The sequence below is a fragment of the Brassica napus genome, chromosome C6, assembly GCF_020379485.1.
Source record: "Brassica napus cultivar Da-Ae chromosome C6, Da-Ae, whole genome shotgun sequence".
Classification (NCBI taxonomy): Eukaryota; Viridiplantae; Streptophyta; class Magnoliopsida; order Brassicales; family Brassicaceae; genus Brassica; species Brassica napus.
In genome coordinates this window covers 45,757,482-45,783,730 of record NC_063449.1, presented here as the reverse complement: position 1 = coordinate 45,783,730, position 26,249 = coordinate 45,757,482, and the positions used below count along the sequence as shown (strand labels likewise).

Sequence of the window (26,249 nt, the reverse complement as noted above, 5' to 3'; positions counted from 1 at the left end):
TATTCGTTTGTACACTATTTATCAATTTAATAGTTAGTTTAATAAAAAATATAATATAATTTAAGATAGACCAACCTATTTCTCTAAGAATTTTGAATTTCATCCTCACGATGACACGTGATTACAAAACAACGTTGTAATGTTTCTCGATTAATATATAAGGGATAAGGCCAACTCCAATAGAACACCAAAACTTCAAATTTGATGTAATATCATCTTCAGTAGGACATCAAAAATTACACTATTTCATCAAATTTGGTTTAAAGTGAATAGTATTAGATCAAATTTGATGTAACACTATTCATTACTCCAAATATTAAAATAATATATTTTTATTACTTAATTTGTATTTAGTTATAGATAGATTAGTTTTATCTTAGAGTTAAAATGAATATATCCTATATATTGTTTTTATTTTATTTTTATATCACTAAAACATTAAAATAATATTGTATTTATATTTTAATTAATAATACAATAATGAGTTATCAATTACATTAAATTGTAACAAAATAGAAATTATTTTCATTTTAAATATATAAAAATTTCATCTCGACTCATTTTAAATAAATAAAATATACAAATTAATTAAAATAAAAATAACATTTCGAAATAAACAAAAAAATAAAATTACTGAATTTTAATAAATAAATATAAATGTATATGTGATAAATATAATTAATCATAAACAATTAATGTATTACATTATCAAAATTAAAAATTTAATAATATAAAATAATCCCCTATATATTAAAGGAGAAGCACTTAAAAATTTCCTTAAAAATCTAATCTGACGTGGCTTCATGAGAGGTTTCTATTTACAAAATAGCACACGTGTCACTTGGAGAACCTATGTTAAAAAAAACGGAAGCTTTAAATGCAAACAAAACTTTCCATAATTTTTGTGGCCCTTCTGAAACATAAATTCACGTAAACCGGGTGTTATTTTCTTAAGTGCTTATGTTGGTTCTCCAATTCTCCAACCGTACGTGATGTGTTCGTGTTCGATGACTACGTAAGAGGCATAGGGAATTAGCTTGTGAGCAATATCTTGTTGCGTGCCGTTCTATGGAAGGTATATATGCTTGCTACGGTAATAACCCGCGTTACACTCTGCGTCCAGAAACGGGCACGTGAAGGTCGTCAAGGCTCTATTAGCATCAGAGCCAGCTATCGCAATAAGGATGGACAAGAAAGGCCAAACGGCGCTTCACATGGCAGCCAAAGGAACAAACGTGGAGGTCGTAGAGGAGCTTATCAAAGCGGATAGATCCTCTATCAATATAGCAGACACAAAGGGAAACACTGCGCTGCACATCGCAACTAGAAAAGGCAGATCACATATCGTCAAATTGCTGCTAGACAACAACATAACAGACACAAAAACTGTTAACAGAACAGGCGAAACGGCGCTCGACACAGCGGAGAAGGTTAGGAATCCAGAGGTGGCTCTCATCTTGCAGAAGCACAGCGTCCCCAGCGCCAAGACCATTAAGCCCTCAGGGGCTACTAACCCTGCTCGTGAGCTGAAACAGACAGTGAGCGATATCAAGCATGAGGTTCATAATCAGCTTGAGCATACGCGCCAGACCAGAAGACGCGTTCAAGGAATCGCAAAACAGCTCAACAAAATGCACACAGAAGGTCTCAACAACGCGATCAACTCAACCACTGTCGTCGCCGTGCTGATAGCTACCGTGGCGTTCGCAGCTATCCTCACTGTCCCGGGGCAGTACGTAGAAGACACAAGCAACCTTCCAGATGGACATTCATTAGGAGAAGCCAACATTGCATCAACGACACCATTCATAATATTCTTCATCTTTGACTTCATCGCACTCTTCATCTCCTTGGCAGCTGTGGTGGTTCAGACGTCGGTGGTGGTGATAGAGAGCAAGGCCAAGAAACAGATGATGGCTGTGATAAACAAACTCGCATGCGTTCTCATGCGTTCTCATCTCCGTTTTGAGGAGGATCTCAATTTGTCTAAAATGGTTTTGATGTTAAAGGTTTTGATGTTAAAATATATTTTTGGTTGGTAAGATCAATGCGGTTTTGGAAATTATTTTTCGAGCGCATATGCATAAGTGGTGTGATTGAGATCCTCCTCAAAACACGGCTCTTTAAAAGTTTGGATGCAGATCCATGCAAACATGTTAGAAAATATTAACCGTCCAATTTTTATATAGAATGTCTTTAGATTACAACCCAAAGGATATGATTATTAGGTACATGCAAAGTACCTAGATAGTACCTTCGATTTCACATCAAGGTGCGATACACTTACGAGCTGGACAATCAAAGTATCCTAAGGTACATGCAATGGACTTCACATGCAAAAGATTATCACCAGCCCATATATGCTAAACGAGTTTGACGTGTCCTCATATCCTAAGGTACATGTATTTTTAATATCTATCTGATTCTTTATATATTGATTTTGGAAACGTTGAAAACTTTAAACTTTTTATTATTAGGTAGGTTCGAATACGTTCTACCCTGATTTTTCTCATCGGTTCGAAGAGCAAGAGGTAATATATGGATTGAACTCAACTAACTATGTTTGAATATTCCGAAGTTTTTAAGGTTTAAATAACAATTCGGGTTTTTCAGGGTTGTGTGCTGGTAACCGAAAGTTCTTCTGTGGACTCTACATCTAATGTGAAGGCTCCTGTTAAACGTGAAGGATCCCCAATCGAAAGAATAGAGCCAGCCTTTTACCAGAGTTCTGCTAACAATCATGGTCCATCGGTAACGATCAAGAAAGCGAAGACTGAAAAAAGTGGCTGAAGAGTTATATGATGCGTGTCTTTATCCGGAAAAGATGCCTTTGTTTTATTCTTATTAGTATTTTTTTGGTGTTTGATTCATAATCTTAAGATTTTTTGTTTTCGTTTATCTATTTTTTTGTCTGAAGTGTTTTATGTACTGTAGGGTTATTTGTTGTACATTTATATAAAGGCTCTTTTCTTAATCGTTTACTGGTATATTTTGTACTAATTTATACATCTTTATAAACTAAATCATGTTAACCATCATATAATAATACGTCAGTTAACTATATCATGTTTGACTCTTCTACAAGCTAATTGACTTTACATATACATCACGTTTGCCTGTTCTACAAGCTATGAACATTTAATTTGTAAAGATATAAACCTTTTCTACAAAATATGTCAATATATATGTGTATGATTCACGACAAATGGAATGTTAAGGTCGCTTACACTATATTTCATTTTCACATACCACTTATTAAATAGACAAGTGTATATTTTAACATTAATGAATGTTCATATATAATATCACGTTTTTTTGCAGGATTGCATAGAGTTAATATAACTTGACTTTCTTAAGCAAGAAATATATCCTACGAACGAGGGAAGGAAATCAATATATATGTTCATTTACTATTAAAAGTAAATTGGGTTGATGTAATTAAATAAATCTCGGCAAATATTAGAAAAATGAAACTTTCTTAAAGTATTGTACACGGTAATTTCGTTTCTTTTTCCCCAAGGCTAATTAATAGTGATCACAAAAGATCCCCTAATACCTATTTTTTTGTACGACTTCTAAACTATATAAAGGGCCCTAAGGCCATCGACAATATAACACAACAACAGCTTATCTATACATTCTTTATACCATTTTTCCTAGAAAATTTATGGCTTCTTTCAGCAGTGTGTCTGACCTCAAACTTATGGCTTCTTTCAAAACAATGTGGAAGATCAGGGTGAGGATCATTCGACTTTGGAAGCAGTACTCCGCTGCAGGAGGCTTGACAATTGAGATGGTTGTGGTCGACTCAAACGTTAGTTTCTTCATATTTATTCTCACCCTGATATAAACCTATGTTTTTTATAAAAGCATAATTCTAATTATCTTTTTACTCCCAATGTTTTTTTCAGGGCGTGAAGATTCATGCGTCTGTGAAGAAGGATTTGGTTAATCAATTTGATCCACAGCTGTCAGAAGGTAGTTCAAAGATATTCATCAACTTCTCAGTGGGACAGTCATGTGGTTCATACCGAACTACTAACCATCAATACAAGATCTCTTTCCTTGAAACCACACGTTTTAGAGATTGCGATTTTCCTTCTGAGGTTTCCGGGTTTGATCCTGCAAACTACCGTGATATTCTTGATGGGTCACTCAATTCGGACTAATTGGTTGGTGAGTAGTTTTTAAATAGAATTGTATTTATTCCCTATTATCTTTGTTATAAAAAATTAACTATCTTTATAATCTGTTTAATACTTTCTACAGATGTCATTGGAAAAATTGTTGAAGTATCCCCGATTGACGTTGTCTCAGTCAATGGGAAAGATACAAACAAGATGGCCTTGGAACTACGAAATTCAGCGTAATAATATCACGATTATATTTGTATATTGGTTCGACTGTCCTTGGTTTATTTTAAATCAAACTAAGCCCATCTTTTTATAGTGATGAGCGTCTACAGACGGTGTTATGGGGAAGTTTTGCAACGGATGTGATGGAAGCTATCCAAATGCGTAGGGAGCATGCTATTATCTGTGTCATCAGATTTGGGAAGATCAAAGTTTAGAAAGGCAAGTTTGGCTTTATATTATTTATTTGTAACTTATATTGTCAACGTCAGTTCTATCATAGGGCCTTTTACTATATACAACTGAATACATTGTTTACTTTAACAGATAAGCGCAGCATATCCAATGCATACAATGTCTCTGCTGTTGAACTTAATCCACCAATGGCTGAAGATCTTATAGCTACTAAGCTAGCTCAACCTGCTAACATTTATTACTCAATTATGTATTAGTTGGAGTTCTCCTTAATAAATCTCGGGTTTGTACTTTTCATTTGATACATCCGTTAATTGGAAATACGACCATGTCTGTAGAAGTAATATTGACTGATAACTTTCCCGATATTATCAGGTACACTCATATACAGTGTGTTGCTTATGGAGCTCTAGCCCATCGTTTAAATGCATTCTGGCGTGCTAATACTGCAGATGTTGTAGTAACTGTTTTAAGGTTATGGCAAATTGAGTAGGGAGAAGGCATAGTATATTTATTTGCAATCTTTAATTTTATATTCAGATTTTTTTGGTTTGTGTTCTTATTGTCGATATTACTTTATAGGTGGTTTAAATTATGTTACAAACATGGAAGGTGGTTCTGATATTTTGTTTGATTCTAACATCCCAGAGATTCAGTTCTTCAAATCTCAGTAAGCATAGCATTCTAAGTTTGTTATTTTATATGAGTAATATATATAAAATATATCCATTGGTTATTCCTAGTATATTGAAATTTTTTTATTGCACGATTCCAATCATCGATTTCTGAAGTCTTAAAGTTATTTAATCTTACTTTTCCTTTGAATTTATTTTTACAATACCTATTTATATTTAGACAATTCTTTGTATTTGAAAGAATGAGATACGCATAGTTATTATAATGGAATTGAGGTTTTTGATTTAAAATAGTTTTCTGATTCTTACTTACTTTTTTGTAGTTTTTATATAATTACTACATAAAATGACCAATCTATATCCTCTTCATTAACACCCGAAACTATCAATCCAAAACAAACTAATATCCAAATTAATCAAATATAATGTTTTTTAATCTCGCAAAGTCTAAATTTAATCATCTCATCCTGCGCAAGGTGCGAGTTACTACCTAGTATAAATATTATTTTAGTGTAGAATTTGGCGTAATGGTGAGATGCCTTAAAGCGTGTGTATATATTCTAATAATATTCATTCCTTGATGGCTTTACTCATATGGATATTTTTGTCAAACTATATGCAGTGAAATGGACACTTGGTTATATTTATTAGTTTCCCACTCCCGCTACCAAAGGCCTCATCATCATCAACTCACCCTTAATCTAATATTATCTATTTAATCTCTTTCTCAGCTAGTGGTTACCACATCACTTTATATTTCTATGATTACTTTTCCATTAATAGCAGAGAATCTATGAATTTCTTATGGCTATCATGCGCTTAGAAAGTCAGTTTATTAATATGTAGAGACGGGAACAAAACACACATGAAGTCCATATATCAACTTAAATTTTATAGATTACCTTATAACAGTGTACATTATAATTCCTGAATAATAGTTCTATTAAAGATTAAACAAATATGATTCCCGTCTTTTTTGAAGTCCACAAGCAGCCCACTTTCTTTGCCCACATGTTCCTCACCAAAAACAAGAATCTTTTGTAGTTTGGGCAAGGAGCTTTTCACTGCAACTTTTTTCAACTCTGACTCAATCCGACGTCGTTCAAAGTAAAAAAAGTCACATGGGCCGGGAAGAGATAAGGCTTTGGTGAGGGTCCACACTGTCCTGATTCAGTGTTTACCGCGGGAACAAAATAAAAGTTAGGTCAAAAGAGCCACCACATCCGACAAAAGGCCAGCGCGAGTGTCACTGTGATTCCATATAACGAAAGACGATACGACGACGGTGATGCTTTGCTCTGATCCAGAGCTCCTTCGTATATCATCGATGTATCTTCCGGCGTCCACGTCGTACTTCCTCCTGTTGGAGTTGTTGACGTCCCAGGTGGTGTAGTAGGTTTCGAGTTTGGGCTCTGATCTTGAGATGATTTTTTACTGCGACGGCCAAAAAGAAAAAACTTACGTTAGGTAAATAAATATATTAAGTGCTACTTATAAAAAAAAATATATATATATATTAAGTGCTCTGCTACATGTCTCCTTTGTATCGGAGATGTATTAAAAAATTGTTGATGGCCGTTATGTATCCACGTCCCAATAAATCAACTCTATGCCCGATGCCCATGCCGGATAAAAAATTAAAATAATGTTGGGAAAATATATTAAAATAAATCGATAAAAAATCGTAATGAACACCCATCTATTTTCTTTTGCAGTAGAAAGCAAAAGAATATTTCGGTTCAAATTTACAGTGACAATAAATGACAAGAAAACAACCTAATAAAACGTAAGCGACTTCGATTACAAGGTACAGAAAAGGTTATTCAATGATTCATTAAATGTCAATGTAGTAAATATGAAGTCTGTTCTATTTTAACAAAACTACTCTCCGCACCTAACCTTAATCATAGAGTACTAACTCATGCTTAATGGTGTAACAGTGGAAATAATACGATTACATGTTGTATTTGACGGAAATACCCTCCCCGACAGAACCTAATGTTCACATAGTAATAAGACATCAAGCGTATAAAAGGAATTTTTACCTCGTGTTCGGAGCAGGACAGAAGGTGATGACGTAGTTCGGGGACTTAGCGCATGTGAAGGTACTGCTCTGATCATCGTAAGCGTAGCTGTAAGCACGTGGACAAGCGTTTTTAAATGCCAACGAGTACGACGACGGTTTACACGTGTCAGGCGTCCCAAACGCGCCGCTGCAGCAATACTCCGGCGTCCTAAACGCCTCGCACGCGCTTTTACAACCCATGGACTGTCTCACCCCGTCGACGCTCGTCACCCTCAGCTCCGAAGGACACGACCCGTTCAGATCCACGACGCAGCCCGTGCTGCTGCAGTTCTGCCCCGAGCCTCCCTGCGGGACGACGAGCATCGGGACGTTGTAGCCGTCGACGAGGCTGACGTCGTAGAAGTCGAGACCGCCGGAACCGTCGAGCGTGAACTCGGCCAGGGTGGCGGGCGGCGTGGCGCCGGAGCCAGAGCATTCAAGGGTCCCGGAGCCGCAGTCTCCGGTGGCGCAGGTGAATTTTCCGGCGGTGTCTGTGGAGCAGAGTGTTCTTCCCCAGAACCGTCCGCCCCATGAAGCTGGGGCGGTGATGGTTCGCTGTTCGCCTTTTTGGAGAGTGAAGCCAGTCGTCGGAAGTGGTGGAACTCCGGCGTTGGAGAGAAGTCCCGGCCAGACTGTGTACTCGCATTTGTTCTCCATAATGAAGCTCGTTGATTCTGTCCCTGTTAATAACCAAAACACGAGGACGACCAATGGCAACGCAAGAGCCATTGTATTGAAAGAAGAAGATTAATATTGCTCTGTTTCCTCTTCTTTCTTTAAAGGATGATTCTCTCCGGGAGAAAAAGAGATGATGAAAGATGATGTATGATTTATAGAAGAAGCATATTCCGTTAGCTTTCCTTCTATGTCGGTACTAATCAGGTGTATAGCGTAACAGGTGGCTTATGGTACGCCTGATAACGTGGCTACACGCAATTGGATCGTGACGTTTTAACCGTTGAGACTAAGAAAAGCACCTGCTGCATATATATAATTGATTTCGACATTAGTAAAATGACATGTTGAGCTGATTTTTTTTTTTTTTTTTTGAATGAAAAAAAGGTGACAAGAGTCGCCTCTTCGGGGGAGACCAACCCATGTTATATGGTCTCCTCCCAACGTGAGTCGAATCCAGGTGGCCACGAGCGTTCCTACTTTGTCGGATTTTTCAACTTCGGGCTTTTACCACTGGACCAACACAACGTTGGTTGAGCTGATTTTATAATCGGTCAAATAGAATTATACGATAGTATGTCTAATGACTGGTCTGGAAATGTATATATAACCACTGTGTTGCAAAGACAAAAAGATTTTACATAGTAAGGACATGTTGAGCTAATTTTGTTATTTAATCCGGTCATAATTAGAACTATACGATAATGTTTTAGTGTAAGGTCTGGTTTGAAAATGGTTTATATTACCCCCTTTTTTTAACAACATGGTTTATATTAACCAGAATGTGTTGTTGGTATTTGATTGATGTTTTTCAACGAAAACATTCAACTACCTTTTGACCTCCACTTTTTAATTAAAAATATCTACAAAGCGTAAAGTGATTTATGTTTCAAGTTTCTTTTAACTTTACTGAATAATTACGCAATTACGATTTATAAACATGTAGACGTGTGAAACAATATTACTTTATCTAAGTTTATACGTGTACAGGAATCCCAGTAGAGACAGACATGCATAATGCGGTATCGGTGCAAGTAACAAATAATCAAGTGCCTAAAAATGATGACGAACTTCAAAGTCTAAGACCATATGATTTATAAATTTATCATTTCATTTTCAGAACAACTAGGCATTGTACTCTAGTGGATGTTTCAACGTCTTTGGTGATAGCCCCGGGCCCTCTGGATTATATTGGAGAATCCATATAAAATCTCTGCGCTTGATTGAGCAACAATATATTCCCAGTTTCCCACCAAAAAAATTTGGTGGTTCAACAATAAAAACAGTTTCTTCTGTATAAGTATCTGATAGATATTTTTTGTCAAGTGTGAAGATGTTGTCACTTTTAACTGTTTTTAAACGTGGTGTGAACTGTGAAAGATAAAAAAAGATACAAAAAGAGAAAAAAAGAAAATTTCAATAATTGCCAATTTTGTTATTTTGTTATCAGACAAGTCACATCCACTTTACAATATATCGTAAGCCATCCTCTTTCCCTCTCAAATTTATCTTTCTCATCGTCCGTCAGGTACAATATACAATAAACTACTTAATGAGCCTTTAAGGGGTTGGTATAATGAATAAGCCCATAGTTTAATCAAATGATAGTGTACAGATAGTTATGGTGTCGATAAATTTCACAAAATACACACAAGTGACCCAAGTCAATGTGTTGTACAGAGAGAGAAACATACAATTTGTTAGGGACTTGACAATGGTCTCGTTTAGCAACTCATGGTGCCTGGTGGTATTCTTATTAATGGGCTTGGACACGAACAAGCCTATTTCAACCACGGTGTTTAGGATTTACGTCATGTAAAACATATAGGGTGGCTGATAATATCAAACATGAGCTTAAAGAGATCCTTAAACTTCATGATAACTGACCAGATTGATTTTAACGCTCCTTGACCCGGTTGGATAAATTCAAGTTGCAAATTACTGTTTCGTAATTAGAACAACCAAGTTTGTATGATTATACTTTCTAATTAATCAAAAGAGTTTAAGTTTCTAGGTTTATCGATATTAATTAGTTGCAGCAACACTGGATAGCTATGGGCAACCAATGCATGAGGAACTTTGAATCACAGAGAGCAAGGGTTAAGGTTAGGTTAGGGTCAAGAAGATCCTTCCGGTTAGAGATGAATCTCTAAAACAAGAGAATTTCATCAGGTACAGCGAGTTTTCCGATGATTATATGCGTTTATGTCTTTTGTTAAAGTATAATGATACGAAGAACTAATAATTATGAAAACATAAGTATAACACCACCAAGTAAAGGAGGATTGAGACTCTGAGAAGAATGGATATTATCATCAGAGCATATAAGGATCGGTTCATCACTAGAATCAGACGACCGTCATGAGAATTTTAGATCCAATCTCATCATCTGAATTTTAATCAGAACAAGGAAAAAAAAAAAAGAGAACTTGACAAGAGAAATATAAACCTAACAAGAAAAAAGAAACAAAAATTGCCTGCTAATTCAAATCGCTTTGTAAAGGAAAAGGTTTATATAAAGAGACTAACATAGAAAAAAAAAAAAAATCTAGAAAACTATGGTTTTGGGGTTGGGCTGTGACTAATACGGCCACACGCTTACCTATATCGCCCCATCATACTTCCCACTCAACCGGCGCATTCCAGCCTATTGGTATTTGAGTATGGACCAGTGATCGATCGCGCACACACACACACCCAATGAATATTAATGAAGCTATAGTTTTCTTTTACTTTCAATAAATTCAGATAAATACGTATTCGTATGGATACAGCTAACATGCTCCCATTTCATTGACGTCTCTATCAGTAACATTTTCACAATAGGTTGGAAGCAAAAAAAAATAAAAATCTTATTGACAAGTTCAATTATTGATCTTGACGTACATTACATATAAACAGTAGATCGAACATGACATAATAATAAAAATAAATGATCAAATCTCAGATCTCACTACAGTCTACATGTGCTATGACATTATTATTTTTCTACCTATAATTTTTTGTTCTTGTCTATAATGCATGGTAGATCCAAAAAACAATCGGTGTGTGAGCAAAAAATATACGATTATTCAAACAATCTCAATTATTGTGTTTTTATCACTATCATGGAAATAGGTATGTATTCAAGATCTCCAGATCGCTATTACATCTTGCTACCATGTGCTATGTCACTGAAACATCTCAGATACTAAATACAAGTTGCTGTATTCGTTTCGCATTCATGTGTTTATGCATTTATGCAACTGTTATTTTTTTTTTATGGTTCTCAATTGTTGCTGCCTTCAATCAAAGACTACTTACCAGGGGTTGAGCTCCAATGAAGTTTGAGTAGTAGTACAATATACATCTGGTGGGTCAAAATTCAGAACAAGATTAATTATCTAGAGAGATTATTTTGTGTTTATGAAAATATATTTTCTTTATTATTATTATAATTTCAAATGCTATATTACATAGACTATTGAAAACTAGTCTAATAATTCCACGATATCTTTCATAACACAGTTATTTTCTAAAAACTTGGTGTTAATAATTTAATGCATGAAAAGTTTGAAATTTTGATCTAGACAATGAAATACATGATTAAATATCGATATAATTAAATGCTGTTTGGAACAAATTATTCAAAGTTAGCGAAGATAGGGTTAAACAATTTTTTTTTGTTTACAACAATAGAAAACTAAACTATGAGATATTTTTTACGATTCAAATAGCCAAACCGGTGGAGTGGAATTAACATAAAACACAGCTGAAGGGAAACTTCGTGCATTTCGTGCAAGCTTGTCCGCCATTAGATTAGTTGCTTTTGGTATATGTCAAATCTTGAAGATAGAAAAAAAGTCTTAATGCGTCGAAACTCCTCCAAATATGTAACAAAAGCTGACAATTCGTCAGGTGAGGACATCATCTTCCCCAACTGAGAGCAGTCTGTCGCAAAAACCAATTTTTTTTATAAATGCAAAAATAGTTTAGTTTTCAATTTTTTTTTTTATAAATGCAAAAGTAGTTTAGTTTTTTTTTGTAAGCTCACATATCCTGAAAACAATAATTTTGCATTATAAAATACAATAATACAACCGCCATGTCACATAAATATAAAGTTACTAATTTAGATTTATTAATCAATTTAATTTTTAATTTATTATTTGTTATTTGTTATAAGAAAAAAAACAAGTTAATAGAAATATGTAAATAGTTTGTGTTGAAATGTAAAATGCAAAAAGTATTTATTAAAATAAATATTTCAAAGAGAAGAGAGAGTAACGGTTATAGCTGGCAAGATCCATCATCCCCCACGCTGTCAATTTGTCCCTCTCTCCCGCGCTTCCTTCTTATTCTCCCTCCTCCATCATCATCTCTCTCCCTTCTCCATCTCTCTCACCTCTCTCTCTCTCTCTCTCTCTCCACCAGAATCTTCCTCCAATCACGCCATGAGAGAGATCCTCCACGTCCAAGGCGGGCAATGCGGGAACCAAATCGGTTCCAAGTTCTGGGAAGTCATCTGCGACGAGCACGGCGTTGATCCCACCGGTCGTTACAACGGCGACTCCGCCGATCTCCAGCTCGAGCGTATCAATGTGTATTACAACGAGGCTTCTGGCGGGAGGTACGTTCCTCGCGCGGTTCTTATGGATCTCGAGCCTGGTACCATGGACAGCATTAGATCCGGACCGTATGGTCAGATATTCCGTCCCGACAACTTCGTGTTTGGTCAGTCCGGGGCTGGTAATAACTGGGCGAAAGGTCATTACACGGAAGGTGCTGAGCTTATTGATGCTGTTCTTGATGTTGTTCGTAAGGAAGCTGAGAACTGTGACTGCCTTCAAGGTATCATTTATTTAAGTAGTTATGATTAATTTTTTTTGACTAATCATCATCTATCACCATTTCATTTTTCTTTGATCTGTAATATTTGTTTGGTAGACATTATTTGATCACCGTTTCTCTGTAGAAAAGATTTGAGGAAGAATCAAATCGCAGGTTTTATGTGCATGGATTAAGAACCATGAACCTTATTTTCCGCATGTTTTGTGATTATTTTAGTTGTTTTCTCTCTACTGTCCGTGAACCATGCTTTTTCTTCAATAATTCATTTTTTTTCTGACTAATTGAATTAAGGTCTTAATTACTGTTAAGACTGAGCTGTTAGCACTTATTGATTTGTCCCGCATTTTTTTTTGTCGGCTAAACTTTTTATATATCAAATCAAATATCACAAATTTACAATTACATAACTGCAGAACAGTTAATACAGACATATATAAGCGCTTTATGAGATTGTGTTTTTATTGGAGAAAAAGTTATCTTCCTTTTTAGTCTAAAAGACACTGTGTTAATTAGGCTTTAGTGTGTATTGTGGCCCCCTAGTGTTTGTGCCTGATTTGTAGTAAATCAAACTTATCACGTGATCCTTAGCCACATCGAATATTTTAATTAATCACTTTAGGGTATTACTAATACTGTTGTGTTGATACTATCGAGGTGAAACATTTCATTTAGCAGAGCATGATTCTTGTTTTATCATTGTAATAAACATCTCATTACTTTTTTGGATCTGGTTTCCTACGAACTACATTGTTATTCGCATTTACTACAATGTACTTGAACAGTGAAATTGATTTGGTTAACTGACTCAAATCGTGATCAATTCGTTATTAAATGTATGAATCCTCGAGTTATAATTTGTGTCTGATGTCACTTGGTCTAATAATTTTTTTTATTTTTTTTTAATAATTACAGGGTTTCAAGTGTGCCACTCTCTTGGAGGAGGCACAGGTTCTGGAATGGGAACTCTATTGATATCAAAGATCCGTGAGGAATATCCAGACAGGATGATGCTCACATTCTCTGTTTTCCCATCTCCAAAGGTCTCAGACACTGTCGTTGAGCCTTACAACGCCACTCTCTCTGTCCATCAGCTCGTTGAGAACGCTGATGAATGCATGGTCCTCGACAACGAAGCCCTCTACGACATCTGTTTCCGTACTCTCAAACTCAGCACTCCTAGTTGTAAGTCATGCAAATTAATAATACTAATTTTTATAATTTAATTTATTATTTACTTTTACTATACATTTTCTAATAATTGCAATCAATGATATTTATTAAATTCAAATATTTTCGATTAACGTTTTTTAAAGCATATAATTTATTAACGTTCACTACTAAAAGTAATTTAAAAATCTAGAAAATCTACAAAAATAACTAAAAAATCTATCTCTTAGGAATAGAAGAGTAATATTTTCATATACTACCATTTGTAGTTGGAGACTTGAACCATTTGATCTCAGCCACTATGAGTGGTGTGACTTGCTCTCTAAGGTTCCCTGGACAACTCAACTCCGACCTAAGAAAACTCGCAGTCAACCTTATCCCATTCCCTCGTCTCCACTTCTTCATGGTCGGTTTCGCTCCTCTCACCTCCCGCGGCTCCCAGCAGTACATCTCCCTCACAGTCCCCGAGCTCACCCAACAAATGTGGGACGCCAAGAACATGATGTGCGCAGCTGATCCTCGCCACGGACGTTACCTAACAGCCTCAGCCATGTTCAGAGGAAAGATGAGCACGAAGGAAGTCGACGAGCAGATCTTGAACGTCCAGAACAAGAACTCATCCTACTTCGTTGAGTGGATCCCAAACAACGTCAAGTCCAGCGTCTGCGACATCCCGCCGACCGGTATCAAAATGGCGTCTACCTTTGTCGGAAACTCGACTTCGATCCAGGAGATGTTTAGGAGAGTGAGCGAACAGTTCACGGCTATGTTTAGGCGTAAGGCTTTTCTGCATTGGTACACTGGAGAAGGTATGGATGAGATGGAGTTCACTGAAGCTGAGAGTAACATGAATGATCTGGTGGCTGAGTACCAGCAATACCAAGATGCTACTGCTGAGGAAGAGGGCGAGTACGAGGATGAAGAGGAAGAAGTTTACGAATCTTGATTTTCTCTCCGCCTACTACTACTACTACTATATTATATACATATCAAGTTGAATGTGTTAAAAAATCTTTGAGTTTATTTTCTTATGGGTTTTTACTTGTTATTGTATTTTCAATCTGGTTTGTTCTTTCCTTCTCAATGCCTTGTCTTGTAATAATAATTTATCTTCTTTAAGCTTTTATTTCATATTAAAAAATGAAAACTTTTCAAATTTGGTTTACATTATTCGCATTAAATTTATATATTAGCAACAAAATCTTTCCAGAAAGATTTTTTTTTTTAATTCCCCATTCCTACTTGAATTGGTATGAAGATAAGAAGAATCTACTAAAAACGCTTCTTAGATCTAATTAGCCCTAATCTCTTTTGTCTTGCTTGAGCAGCTGCTTGAGCTTTAGTCCCTGCACTCTCAAAATCAACAATCGTTGTGGCTATAAGGTTACCTTCTTCTTCTGCTGGAAGGTTCAGATCAAAGCCACGTGGCTCCGAGTTATCTCTCTTGTTGTCCGTAGGATCACCAACGTATGTCAACGGTTGTAGATCAGGCAGGTTTTCTCCAATGGGCTGGGCTAGTAGCGACCCAACTTGCGCCCTAATTAAACCCGTCTCGGTCTGTATATTCACAGAATCTTTCAGAAATGGAATATGATATTTTCTATCTTTAGGAAAAACAAAAACAAAATGGAAAAATAAACACAACCTCGAGAACCGAACACGATGATGCTTTTGGCGGAGAAGTAATCTTCAGCTTCGAGCTATGATTTGTCATAGAACCTTTCATCATCTGGCGTTTAAATAAACAATAAATGAAAATAATAATAATAATAAAGAATTTAGAAAATATAAGAGAAAAATAATTAGAATTACGCTTTGAGGATATGTCTTCTTTGCATCGCCGGTTAAACACGACGAACTCGAGGTACTTCCCCTCTCGGCGACCTCCGCACACGGCGGCGAAATCTTCGGCGGACGAAGGAAGACGGTAGAAGACCTCTTTTTAGTGCGGCCCCATTTATGAAAAAGAGGAGGGTCGGAAGAGAACACGACGGGGTGCGAGAGTTCCAACAAGATCGAAGAAACTTCATAGTCGATTTCATCGAAGAAACCTTGTTTACCTACCATGTCACGGTAAAGGAGCGAACCGTGATCTTCCATCGTTGCTCTTGTCTTCTTCTTCAGTAGCATTCGAGTAATCTTCTTTTGGGGTCGCTTGAGAGTTGAGACGATTGTGGGTAAATGAAGAAGATAAATCTTTCGGAAGCTTTTTGTTTCGTTTTTATCACAGCGTTTGATGGTCTAGGTTTATGACACGTGTCGTTACGTTTTTGTTTCTTCTCCTTGTTTTCTAGAGGCCTTTATACTGAAAATAGGCTTTTGGGTATTACAATGTAGAAACAAGAATTTGAAAAGCTAAAGGTTGAGAAGGAAAGTATAGCCCATTTAAAAACCCTTGGTAGATCCGGTTTAGAGCTGATCCAGAACCAAATTGCCACAAAACCAATTACGCTACTAAACAGAAACAGGTTACATGCAACCAGAAACCCTAAACACACAAAAAACATACTCATATATGTGTACTACATTCATATCAAAATAGTCATAAACTAGATTCTAAAACCAAATAATATCTTAGATTATTTATGATATTCATAATAAAAATAGATTGTATTTTACAAATTTATTATATATTATCATATTGATATTGAACAACTTCTACAATAATAAACATCAAAATTATAGATCACAAAAAAAAAAATCTAATATAATATTACTTGCACATTAGCTTATGTTAAGATATTGTTCTATAATAGTCCCTAGGTTTAAAGATACTAACAAATCTAAATTTTAGAATAAAATTGGAATACTTGAACAACTTCTACAATAATAAACATCAAAATTATAGATCACAAAAAAAAAATCTAATATAATATTACTTGCACATTAGCTTATGTTAAGATATTGTTCTATAATAGTCCCTAGGTTTAAAGATACTAACAAATCTAAATTTTAGAATAAAATTGGAATACTTGACTTTCTCATTCCTACTTTCCTAACGTGAATCATTGGCAAACATGCATATACATCCATATATACATGTTTTCTCCACTTTAATTGGTAAGATTTTTTTCTCTTTTTCTGTCTCCAGAAATTATTCTCAAAATGCTGTCTTTTCTTCCGGGCAAAACATTACCAAAACTCCGATTAGTTTCAATGCAATGTATACTACAAAAGCAAGATAGTGTATGCATATCTCGTAGAAATAATTATCTTACAACTTCAGTCCATTAATTATAGAGTAGGTACTTATCCCCTGTATATAAATCGAAAAACATTTGAAAAGATGTAACCTCAATTTGGTAATAATTAAAAAAATACTCATTGCTTATGTGTCAATCAATTAGGTAGTTAATTATTCATACGTGTCATTCTTACATTGAAATTGAAAAACATGTTGGCCCAATTCGATTTTTATATCTCACTAGAAACATTTAATACAAACTATATAATATCATATGATATTAGCTAAATCAAGGTGGCTATTTATTATATATTATTTTCTTAAATAAAACATACGAAATTACTAAATGTGATTAAGATATATATAATAATTAATGATTTTAAATAATGAAGATTTGCTAATAATCTGTATGTTTTCTATCATTTTTGTTTAATTTTTTACTATTAAAATAAATTACACAATTACATTAATCATATATTAAAAATGTAGATTTTTTTGTATATGTTGTATTTTGAATTTTTCAAAACGAGTATAAATTATTAAAACTGTTAAAAGTCTCCCATAAAATTTTGTGATCAATGTTTAAATTTTTTTCTATAATAAGATACAATGATAATAAAATCATATAAATAAATAATTTTATTTTAATAGGTTTTTATGTTAATATATATATATATATACTTCATATCGTTTAAATTTAAGTATATATCATATACGATAGATAAGATTGATTGTTTGATTTATTTATTCTAAAATGACTGCGAATAAACAAGAGCGGTCATTTGATTTATATGTGCAAGCCAATTTATTACATAATAGTAACTGATTTCTTAGTTATTTAATATATAATTATTATTTCATAATATGCATAAAAATATAAAATAAGTATTTTATTCTGCACAAGGCGTAGATCTTAACCTAAATATGTATCTCTTTAATAATTTTGAATCTTAAACATTTTCTAAATCTCAGGCCAAAAAAAAAGAAAAAAAAAGAGAATAAACTCAAAAATCAATATTTATATCAAGCAATAACCAAAATGACACGAAAAAGAAAAAAATATCGAAGATAGATAGGATTGGCACGTGAACGTAAACTTCTCATAATCATAAATAACTTTTAAATTGCTAAATCATGATATAAAACCGAGCTGACATAGTTTTATTGTAACCAAATAGTAGGCATGAGATTATTCGACCTAAACGTTAGGTTTTTATGCGAGAAATAGTTTTTTTACCTAAAATATTTTTAGAAATGAGATTAGTTCATTAGTAAACAAATTATGTAATTAACAAAAAAAAGTTTTAAAAAATTGTTTAAGAGCCAAATATATTAATTCGGTCAATAATATAAATTTTTTTCCATACGATATTTATTAAATAATTTTCATATAAATTGCTTGTGCAAGTCTTATCCTAGTCAAGATTATTTTAGAACTCTTTGTCTAGAAGGTTTAATAATACAATTCAGTTTCCAAAAAAAGGGAGCAGGTATCAAGATTCAAAAGTTGATAATACATTTATTGAAAAACTTCAACCAATGTTACAGGATCAATACAATTTTTATAAAACCGAAAAACTCAAACTGAAGTCAAACCGAAACCTTGATTGAAGACCTCTTTGAACTATGCCAAATGCATCCTCGGAGGCGGAGCAGCCATTCCTAAGGGCATATTTTTCTCTGAGAAGAGTTTGTTGCAGCGACGGCGAACTTGTGACTGTTGCCTTTGTAATTCCAAATTGACTTTCCCAATACGATTTGCTTCATGATCTCCATCTCCAAAATTAACTCCTTCATGAACTTCCACAATACGATGCTCAGTATCAGCTGGTTCAGCAGCTCCACCAGTTTCATTGGCTCCCTGTCCACCTTCATTAACATCACGGTTTTGATTAGGTCGTGCGTTGTCTTGGCCGTCAGGCCCATTGCCAGGAGGATTGGGTTTAGCTACGATTATGTTGCCTCGTCTCTGTTGGTATATTCTAGAAGCCAACATGAGCAAGAGTAGAAGCAGATGGTCATCTTCTGGATTATTAGGTGGATCACCGTTCATGTCTCCTCGTCCCTCTCGGTATCTTCTACAAGACAGCATGATCAAGAGTAGAACCAAAGAGGTACCAAAGACGATCATAAATAGAGCTTGAAAGCTGTGGTGATCAAGCTGGATTGGAGTATCAGTTGTGTTCCGGTCTAGACAATATTTTTCTCCTGGGAACCACTTGTTCTCAATAGCTCTCATGTTCTCTCCCTCTGTTAAGTTCAAGATCTGTCTTGAAATATCTGGCACCAACGGAGATCCCAACGGAAAAGCCTTCCCCACCCCAAAAAAAGAAAACATGAAGAGTTAATAACATTTCCAAAACCCTAATTACTAAGAACAAGCTAATGCTTTCTTTACTTACAAAGCCAAAGCCATCGGCCTTATATCTAGGCTCGATAATGGTATACTCTTTGCAATATTTTGTCATGAAAAGGTTTACGTAAGGGACTTCATCGAACGCAGCATCAATACCACCGTTGCTGCTCGTTTTGAGAAACAATTCACGCATTTCTTCAGGAGAATTATAAATTTTTAACTTAGATTCGTCGAAGCGTTCTTGTTTTAGCTTTTCCAATGTAAACGAACCCTTTTGATATCCGATATTCGCTCCGCTCTTCCTCAGTTCATCCATGTGTCTCACGGTTGGTCGAAGCTCTTGAACCGTGAGCATCGATGTGAGTGTGGCTGTGTAGCTCTGAGTCAATATTAGCACCACAAAGCACCAAATCACAATTAAAGCCCTTGTGTAAATGCTCGTTGATGGCTTCCCTAAAAGTAAATATATTGCAAATGTGATTAGAACTGAAGTTGTGGTGATTAGCACCAAATCACAATTAAAGCCCTTGTGTGATTAGAACTGAAGTTGTGGTGACAAAATAAACTTACTGTGTGCGAAAAATAGGGTTGAAAATGAGAAGTAGAACACATTAGATATTTTTTCAATGATCCTCTGTGTCCTGAAAGTTTTATCTGCTATGGACTCAAAAGTCCAAACCATGAGTCCAATGTAGATAAACAAAGCAGCAGTCATACACCAGAGTTTTTTTGTTAAAGGCTTTAAGAAGACCCATTCTCCTTTCTCTCTCTCATCCTTGACAGGAACCACAAATACAACACCCGTTTCTGAGAATGGCAATGCGAAATCAACATAGTTAGACCGATTAGCCAAGATTGTGGTATCTCCTACAGCTCCATCAAATTCCTGTTAACATAAAATAAGAAGTTTAGCTCAGTTTTAAAATTCTGGTGCAACTGCATTTTTATGGAATACTTAATTCATTTACGTTCCTCATAATGTTTACTAGTTGTCAAAAAATTCTGGAATTCATTTTATTCCCCCGAAAGGGATCCAGCGCCCCAACGGAAGGGATGTTAAATCCGTTGTGGTCAAGGTTCGAACCCGGGTGGCGGACAGTACAGCTGTACCTCCTTTACCACCAAGCTACGAGCGCTTGGTTACATTTGACTAGTTATCAGTTATATAGCCTTCAAAAAGCCTTTTTATTGAAGTTAAAAATAAAAAAAGTTCATGAACGGTCTAGGGATCAATGTAACTTACCCCAAGAAACACTTTATAAACCATGTTGTTGTAATTTCCATCTGCTCTTCCATCCGGAGTTTCAAAGGGGACGTACTCGTAAGGGACAGCATATGGCAGTTGTCTCATTACAGCGTCGAAAACATCTATGCAAAACCCAGTAACGGTTAGGGCATTAGTGTTTGCATCCTTTGTTACCTCCACAAAATTGGTGAAACCATCCTTTTTTGGAACTGCTATACGCAGCTTCTTTCCATTCGTTGGAATCTCCCAACCTTTAGGCACGAGAGTAGTGTCCCCAGGCCATACTATTGGTCTAAGTCGACGCGAGCTGTGTGAGATGTTAGTGCCTATTTGATCCACTCCTAATCTCTTCACTAGTCCAACTTTTGACTTCCAGAATCCAACTGTTCGTTGCCCACTTTCCTCTATGTTGATTATCTTGAACGTCGTTGGTTCTAGCTTTCTGTTTTTTAGCAGAAATCTCCCGGCGACGCCTTTGAAACTGACCGTTGATAACGCTTGAAGAAGTTTAGGACCAGATAGAGCGACACCAAGATCATCAAGATCAGTCCCATTATCACCTCTCGAAGTGTTTGTGGTCGTATTGAAACTCATGTTTACGTTACTTATTTGCTCAACCGACATTGCAAGTGCTGTGGCAGTATCATAAGCCCAATATCCAAAATGGGTTAGCTGTTCTCCTCCAAATCTTTTCCGCCAACGAGCTTCAAGATTGGCTAGCTCTTTTGACCTAGAGAAATATGTCTTGACACCCACGACACCATGCATATCCTCCAGGCTTGGTCCTCCCGGTAAACTCATCTGGTCAATTATCCCATTTGTAACAATCCATGCATAACCCTTATTTATCATACCAATCTCCTGCGCTATCGAGAAAATCCTCTTCCCGAGATCAGGCAACATGTGCACGATAAAAACCCTAGTGGGCATGGTCATTAGTCTGTAAAGCTCTTTCTTGATTTGATCATCAGATGAATAAAACGATATAGCGCTTCGGTATCGGATACGAACGTTAATTTCCTGAAAAGCATCGACTAGGTAAGGAAGAATGCCTTCTCCAAACTCATTGTCTACATAAATAGGCACAACTTCTCTCCATCTAAATGATTCTATGATGGCGCTAATGGCGTGAACTTGAGCTGAATCGTCATGTGTGGCCCTGATGAAATATGGACTCCGGAGGGAGTCAAGAAGAGGACTTGTTGCAGAAAATGACACAATTGGAACTTGAGATTGGTTTCCGAGGTTGATTAAAAATGGAGCTTGCATTGAACTCCCTGGTCCAATAATGGCCACCACTTTCCTCTTATTTATCAAGTATAAAGCTGCAAATTTAAGGTTAACATTGCATTAAAGCCTTTATTAAACATTGCATTGAGGTTTAAAGTCTGAATATCTTGATTTAAAATTAGAAATCTGAATATCTTGATTTAAAGGAGTTTAACTACCGATATCCATAACACTTAAAACACACATATTATTATATTACGTCATTTATAATAGTATAAAACTACATATAAAATTTAATTGATAATCATTATATTTATGTAATACAGTAATAGCAATACAAAATGTAGAATATATAAATATAAATTATATTTATTTCTGTACATTCCTGCGGATCACCTAGTATATTTTATCATCATATTTGCTTTGTTTTTTTTTCCCATCATTTTCATTGTGCTATTAGCTGTTTTTCATGTTTTTTTTTGCCAAGTTGTATGTATTGTTTTCAAAATTATTTATCCATTTTTCATAAATATTATACTTTTTTAGTATTTTATCTTTGCAGATTTTAATATCCGTAGATATGCCGATTTTTCAAAATAATAAAACCGGATACATATATTAACGAATACGGAACTATATATTATAAATTCCAGAGTTTTAATCTCTGTTTACAAAAGTAGTGTGTTTTACTTTTTTCATATTTTATATAATAGAATGAAAATAGTATATAGTATGGACAATAAACTGAAATAACTTCTAATGGATAATATATAGTAAATATATTTCATACGTGATCGTGATAGGTGTAGTTTCACAACACAATATTTACCTGAAGCTGCAGCACCAACAACAGTTCCTTTGGAGTTTCGGATGTCGAGGACAATCCTTGTTTTGAAGCGATTATGAGTGTTATAAAATTCCGACAGGGACATGTTGATAGCTCGCAAGCTCAAATCTGCTAATGTCAAATTAGTGTCAAGAACGACTCCAACTTTAACTTGCAGAACTTCCTTTTGAGATTTTCCGAGTAATACTAAGAATATGAGGTAAATAAAAAGCCATATTGGAAGAGAACGAGACACGATGTTATCGGAAAAAGACATAGCTATGATGATCTCGTAGCTACAAACGGAGAGACGCATGGAATAAATAAGTCTTGAGCAAGGGATTTGCAAGTAGACTATTTAATAAATGATTATTCAACTTGTAAATTAATTAACTGTTGGAATTTGCAAGTAGACCATTGATTTAGTACATACCTTATAGATAATAATTAGTACAAAGATGATGTAGAGAAGGCTTGTTTTGGATATATAACGCGTTAGCCATTTGAGGCAAAGACATGGTCTTATACAACCATACAATATCATTTTTAAGGTGATACAAATATAGAAGGGATAATGATTAGTTAGTTTTTTTTCTGGCCGAACAATAATTTATTAGATAATACCTAAAGAAGACCTAATAAAAGGTCAGACGACTACGCCATCTGCAATATTTTAAGTTTGGATTGACTTGGCTTAATGAGTGAAGAGCCAATTGTTCACTGATCAAGAGAATGACGTTCACGTGCCGAGCCGAGGCTGAGTAGCAATGCATTGCAAACGAAGTTGCTGATACGCTAGCGTTGCTATCTCCTCCTAGAGTTGCACTCTCCACCATAACTGTCCACTCTCAAAATCAGCATGACACACACAAAATACGCTGACACTGACATTCACTTCATAGGAAAATGAAATCGCCACAAGAGCTTCCATGTTCCCACAAAATCGTAGTGAACATGGCCATGGGCTTTGTTCGTTTACTAGTAGTTACGACATGCAACTACAACTGGTAGTATTCGAGTTAATTATCATCCACGCAAGATCAAACAGGACGTACTTCAGGATCCTCTTCATCAAATGGATTCAGTGATCACTTCCTCTCACCTAGTTTCATTCTAGCTGTTCTATTTTGACTCCCTGTTTTTGTAGCCTTTTTTTTGCCAGGGAATCAAAGTATAGGATCATAGTTATATCCCCTGGGCTATATCAAACTCTTTTCATTTTAAATGATATCAACCAGTTAGCAACAAACAAAAAACTACGACTTGCAACCGAATGTTGTTGGTTTACTTGTTGTATCCATCATATGACTAGTCGTAGAAATTATAATTTTCAATCGTTGAATTTTTCAGCTACTTGAATTAACTATTTGTGATTAGTCGTACAATAAAGTAACGAACCACAACCTGTTTTTTTTTTTTTTTTTTTTTGTCACAGACGAGCTGTTTTATAATTAGAGTTGCTATGTCACAGTCGCAGGCCAATAAATAGTTATAGAGACTAGTAGGGTTGTTGGGCTTTAGTCTAGTGGGCCAGTCCAATGCCTAGTTGGGCTGTAAGGATTTGTAATTTATTGTAAGTTTACTACAAGGAGACAAGGCGGAGTCGTTGGCTCACCGCGAATCTAACTTTCAACACGTGTCACCGTCTTAAAGTGTCAAAGCTTTTCGACTTCTTTTTGTTTTGTAATAAAATCGTCTTAAAGTGAGTTAAGATTTGGTTCGTACAAAGTTACCCAAAAGTCTCGACTTTTATTACTGTTTCGATTCTCGGTGTAGTAAAATCGGAGGAGATGAAGGCGGCGAAGAAGCCAATCCACGCCGTGACGACATGGGTTCGCCGGCAACCACCGAAAGTCAAAGCCTTTCTTGGTGTTGTTTCCGCCATGGCTGCTCTCATTCTCTTAAGAATGATTGTTCACGACCACGACAACTTCTTCGTCGCCGCCGAGGCTGTCCACGCCCTTGGAATCTCCGTTCTCATCTACAAACTCACCAAGGAGAAGACTTGCGCTGGTAAATAAAAAATTCTCGAACTTTCTTGGTTTTGAAATTAGGATTGATAACAATCTTTTGTTTGGACAGGATTATCTCTCAAGACACAAGAGTTAACGGCTCTGTTTCTGGCCGTGAGACTGTATTGTAGCTTTGTGATGGAGTTTGATATTCACACGTTGCTTGATTCGGCTACGTTGGTGACTACCCTTTGGGTTATCTACATGATCCGTTTCAAGCTCAAAACCACTTACATGGAAGACAAAGACAATTTTCCTATCCACTACGTTGTAAGTTCTTTTCTCTTCTCTGTTTCTTTCTTGAATTCTCGGTTTAGTTGATCTCAATTTGCATTTTTTATAATATTGTTGAAGGTTATACCGTGTGCTGTTCTTTCAGTCCTGTTTCACCCATCAACACATCACCATATAATCAACAAAGTCTCTTGGGCCTTCTGCGTTTACCTTGAATCTGTTTCAGTTCTTCCTCAGCTTAGAGTCATGCAAAACACTAAGGTACTTTGTAAAAAGTTTTTGGAGTAAGTATGGTTCTAAGGTAGTAACGCATGTCTTTGTCTCAGATCGTGGAGCCGTTCACAGCACATTACGTATTTGCATTGGGGGTAGCTAGGTTCTTGAGTTGTGCGCACTGGGTCCTTCAGGTTTTGGACACTCGTGGGAGGTTACTGACTGCTTTAGGATATGGGCTTTGGCCTATAATGGTCCTTCTTTCTGAAGTCATACAAACTTTTATTCTCGCTGACTTCTGTTACTACTATGTCAAGAGGTAAATAATGTTTATTTGATGTAATTATTTGATTATATCTAGTAATTTCTGTATTTTAATAATGATTGTTTTTGGTGTTTGGCAAGTTTAATGGGTGGCCAGCTAGTTCTTCGTCTCCCATCAGGTGTTGTGTAAATTGTGTTGAAGAGGAGAGAGGAGAAGATACTGTGTGGCATCTAGCTCTTATCATGGTATTGGAGTTTGCCTCTACGTTTTTGCAGGCCATCCTTAATTGTTTTTATGTTTCTTGCTTAGATGACTGTAAAAGAAAAAGGTTAAGGATTTTGAATAATTTTTGTTTTAATATTTTACTATATGAAAATTTAAATGGTAATATTTTAGATAAAACGTATTTTCAAATGCTGAAAATGATCATTGCATTCGTTATTCAATACTATCATCATAGGTTTTATTTGAACAACTTATTATACAAATTAAAACTAGAGTTAAGTAAATACGAACTAGTTATTTGGATATGCATCTGTTATTGCAAATGACCGTAAATAGATATTGAAGACTTATTATTTTTTTCTGCTGTACGAATTAGCTACTATCTAACTTTAAAGAGTGATGATAATTGATGCATGCAGCTATTGTTTGTTTGTTTCACTTGTTTTAAACTTTTTATGCTCAAGTTTGAGCTAATCCAAACTTATTTTTAATTCGACTTCGACTCTTTTGGCGGCGGCTACAGCTGGAAACTCTGTAAT

The 26,249-nt window shown here is 35.5% G+C and overlaps 6 protein-coding genes and 1 non-coding gene across 7 annotated transcripts; 3 read left to right on the top strand and 4 right to left on the bottom strand.

The window, feature by feature from the left end:
• Window positions 1-1,109: 1,109 nt before the first annotated feature.
• LOC106403206 (ankyrin repeat-containing protein At5g02620-like) lies at window positions 1,110-2,790 on the top strand (the record flags this gene model as incomplete). Its single annotated transcript, XM_013844054.1, has 3 exons — window positions 1,110-2,009; window positions 2,478-2,531; window positions 2,614-2,790. Coding segments are annotated over 3 exons (1,131 nt in total), but the record flags the coding sequence as incomplete, so codon positions are not given.
• A 3,267-nt stretch (window positions 2,791-6,057) lies between these two features.
• LOC106406845 (thaumatin-like protein 1b) lies at window positions 6,058-8,069 on the bottom strand. Its single transcript, XM_013847581.3, has 2 exons — window positions 7,228-8,069; window positions 6,058-6,616 (listed from the first exon to the last, which is right to left on the bottom strand). Exons 1-2 carry the CDS (start codon window positions 7,974-7,976, stop codon window positions 6,388-6,390), a joined length of 978 nt encoding a protein of 325 aa, XP_013703035.1. The 5' UTR covers window positions 7,977-8,069; the 3' UTR covers window positions 6,058-6,387.
• Window positions 8,070-10,232: 2,163 nt separating this feature from the next.
• Window positions 10,233-10,318, bottom strand: LOC125589484. The gene has a single exon (XR_007325670.1). It is a non-coding gene; the product is annotated as a small nucleolar RNA Z161/Z228 (small nucleolar RNA).
• Window positions 10,319-12,226: 1,908 nt separating this feature from the next.
• Window positions 12,227-15,075, top strand: LOC106406241 (tubulin beta-1 chain). Its single transcript, XM_013846861.3, has 3 exons — window positions 12,227-12,752; window positions 13,665-13,934; window positions 14,189-15,075. Exons 1-3 carry the CDS (start codon window positions 12,356-12,358, stop codon window positions 14,863-14,865), a joined length of 1,344 nt encoding a protein of 447 aa, XP_013702315.1. The 5' UTR covers window positions 12,227-12,355; the 3' UTR covers window positions 14,866-15,075.
• BNAC06G36450D lies at window positions 15,025-16,187 on the bottom strand. The gene is made up of 3 exons (XM_013846862.3): window positions 15,732-16,187; window positions 15,565-15,648; window positions 15,025-15,476 (listed from the first exon to the last, which is right to left on the bottom strand). The coding sequence occupies exons 1-3, from the start codon at window positions 16,047-16,049 to the stop codon at window positions 15,192-15,194; spliced, it is 687 nt and encodes a 228-aa protein (XP_013702316.1). The 5' UTR covers window positions 16,050-16,187; the 3' UTR covers window positions 15,025-15,191.
• A 2,220-nt stretch (window positions 16,188-18,407) lies between these two features.
• On the bottom strand, window positions 18,408-24,169 carry LOC106403205 (glutamate receptor 2.5-like). The gene is made up of 5 exons (XM_048761467.1): window positions 22,765-24,169; window positions 20,703-22,030; window positions 20,030-20,345; window positions 19,506-19,912; window positions 18,408-19,414 (listed from the first exon to the last, which is right to left on the bottom strand). Exons 1-5 carry the CDS (start codon window positions 23,075-23,077, stop codon window positions 18,728-18,730), a joined length of 3,051 nt encoding a protein of 1,016 aa, XP_048617424.1. The 5' UTR covers window positions 23,078-24,169; the 3' UTR covers window positions 18,408-18,727.
• Window positions 24,170-24,444: 275 nt separating this feature from the next.
• LOC106402778 (ER lumen protein-retaining receptor erd-2.2-like) lies at window positions 24,445-25,887 on the top strand. Its single transcript, XM_013843565.3, has 5 exons — window positions 24,445-24,774; window positions 24,844-25,043; window positions 25,128-25,268; window positions 25,334-25,539; window positions 25,626-25,887. The coding sequence occupies exons 1-5, from the start codon at window positions 24,552-24,554 to the stop codon at window positions 25,672-25,674; spliced, it is 819 nt and encodes a 272-aa protein (XP_013699019.1). The 5' UTR covers window positions 24,445-24,551; the 3' UTR covers window positions 25,675-25,887.
• Window positions 25,888-26,249: the final 362 nt, after the last annotated feature.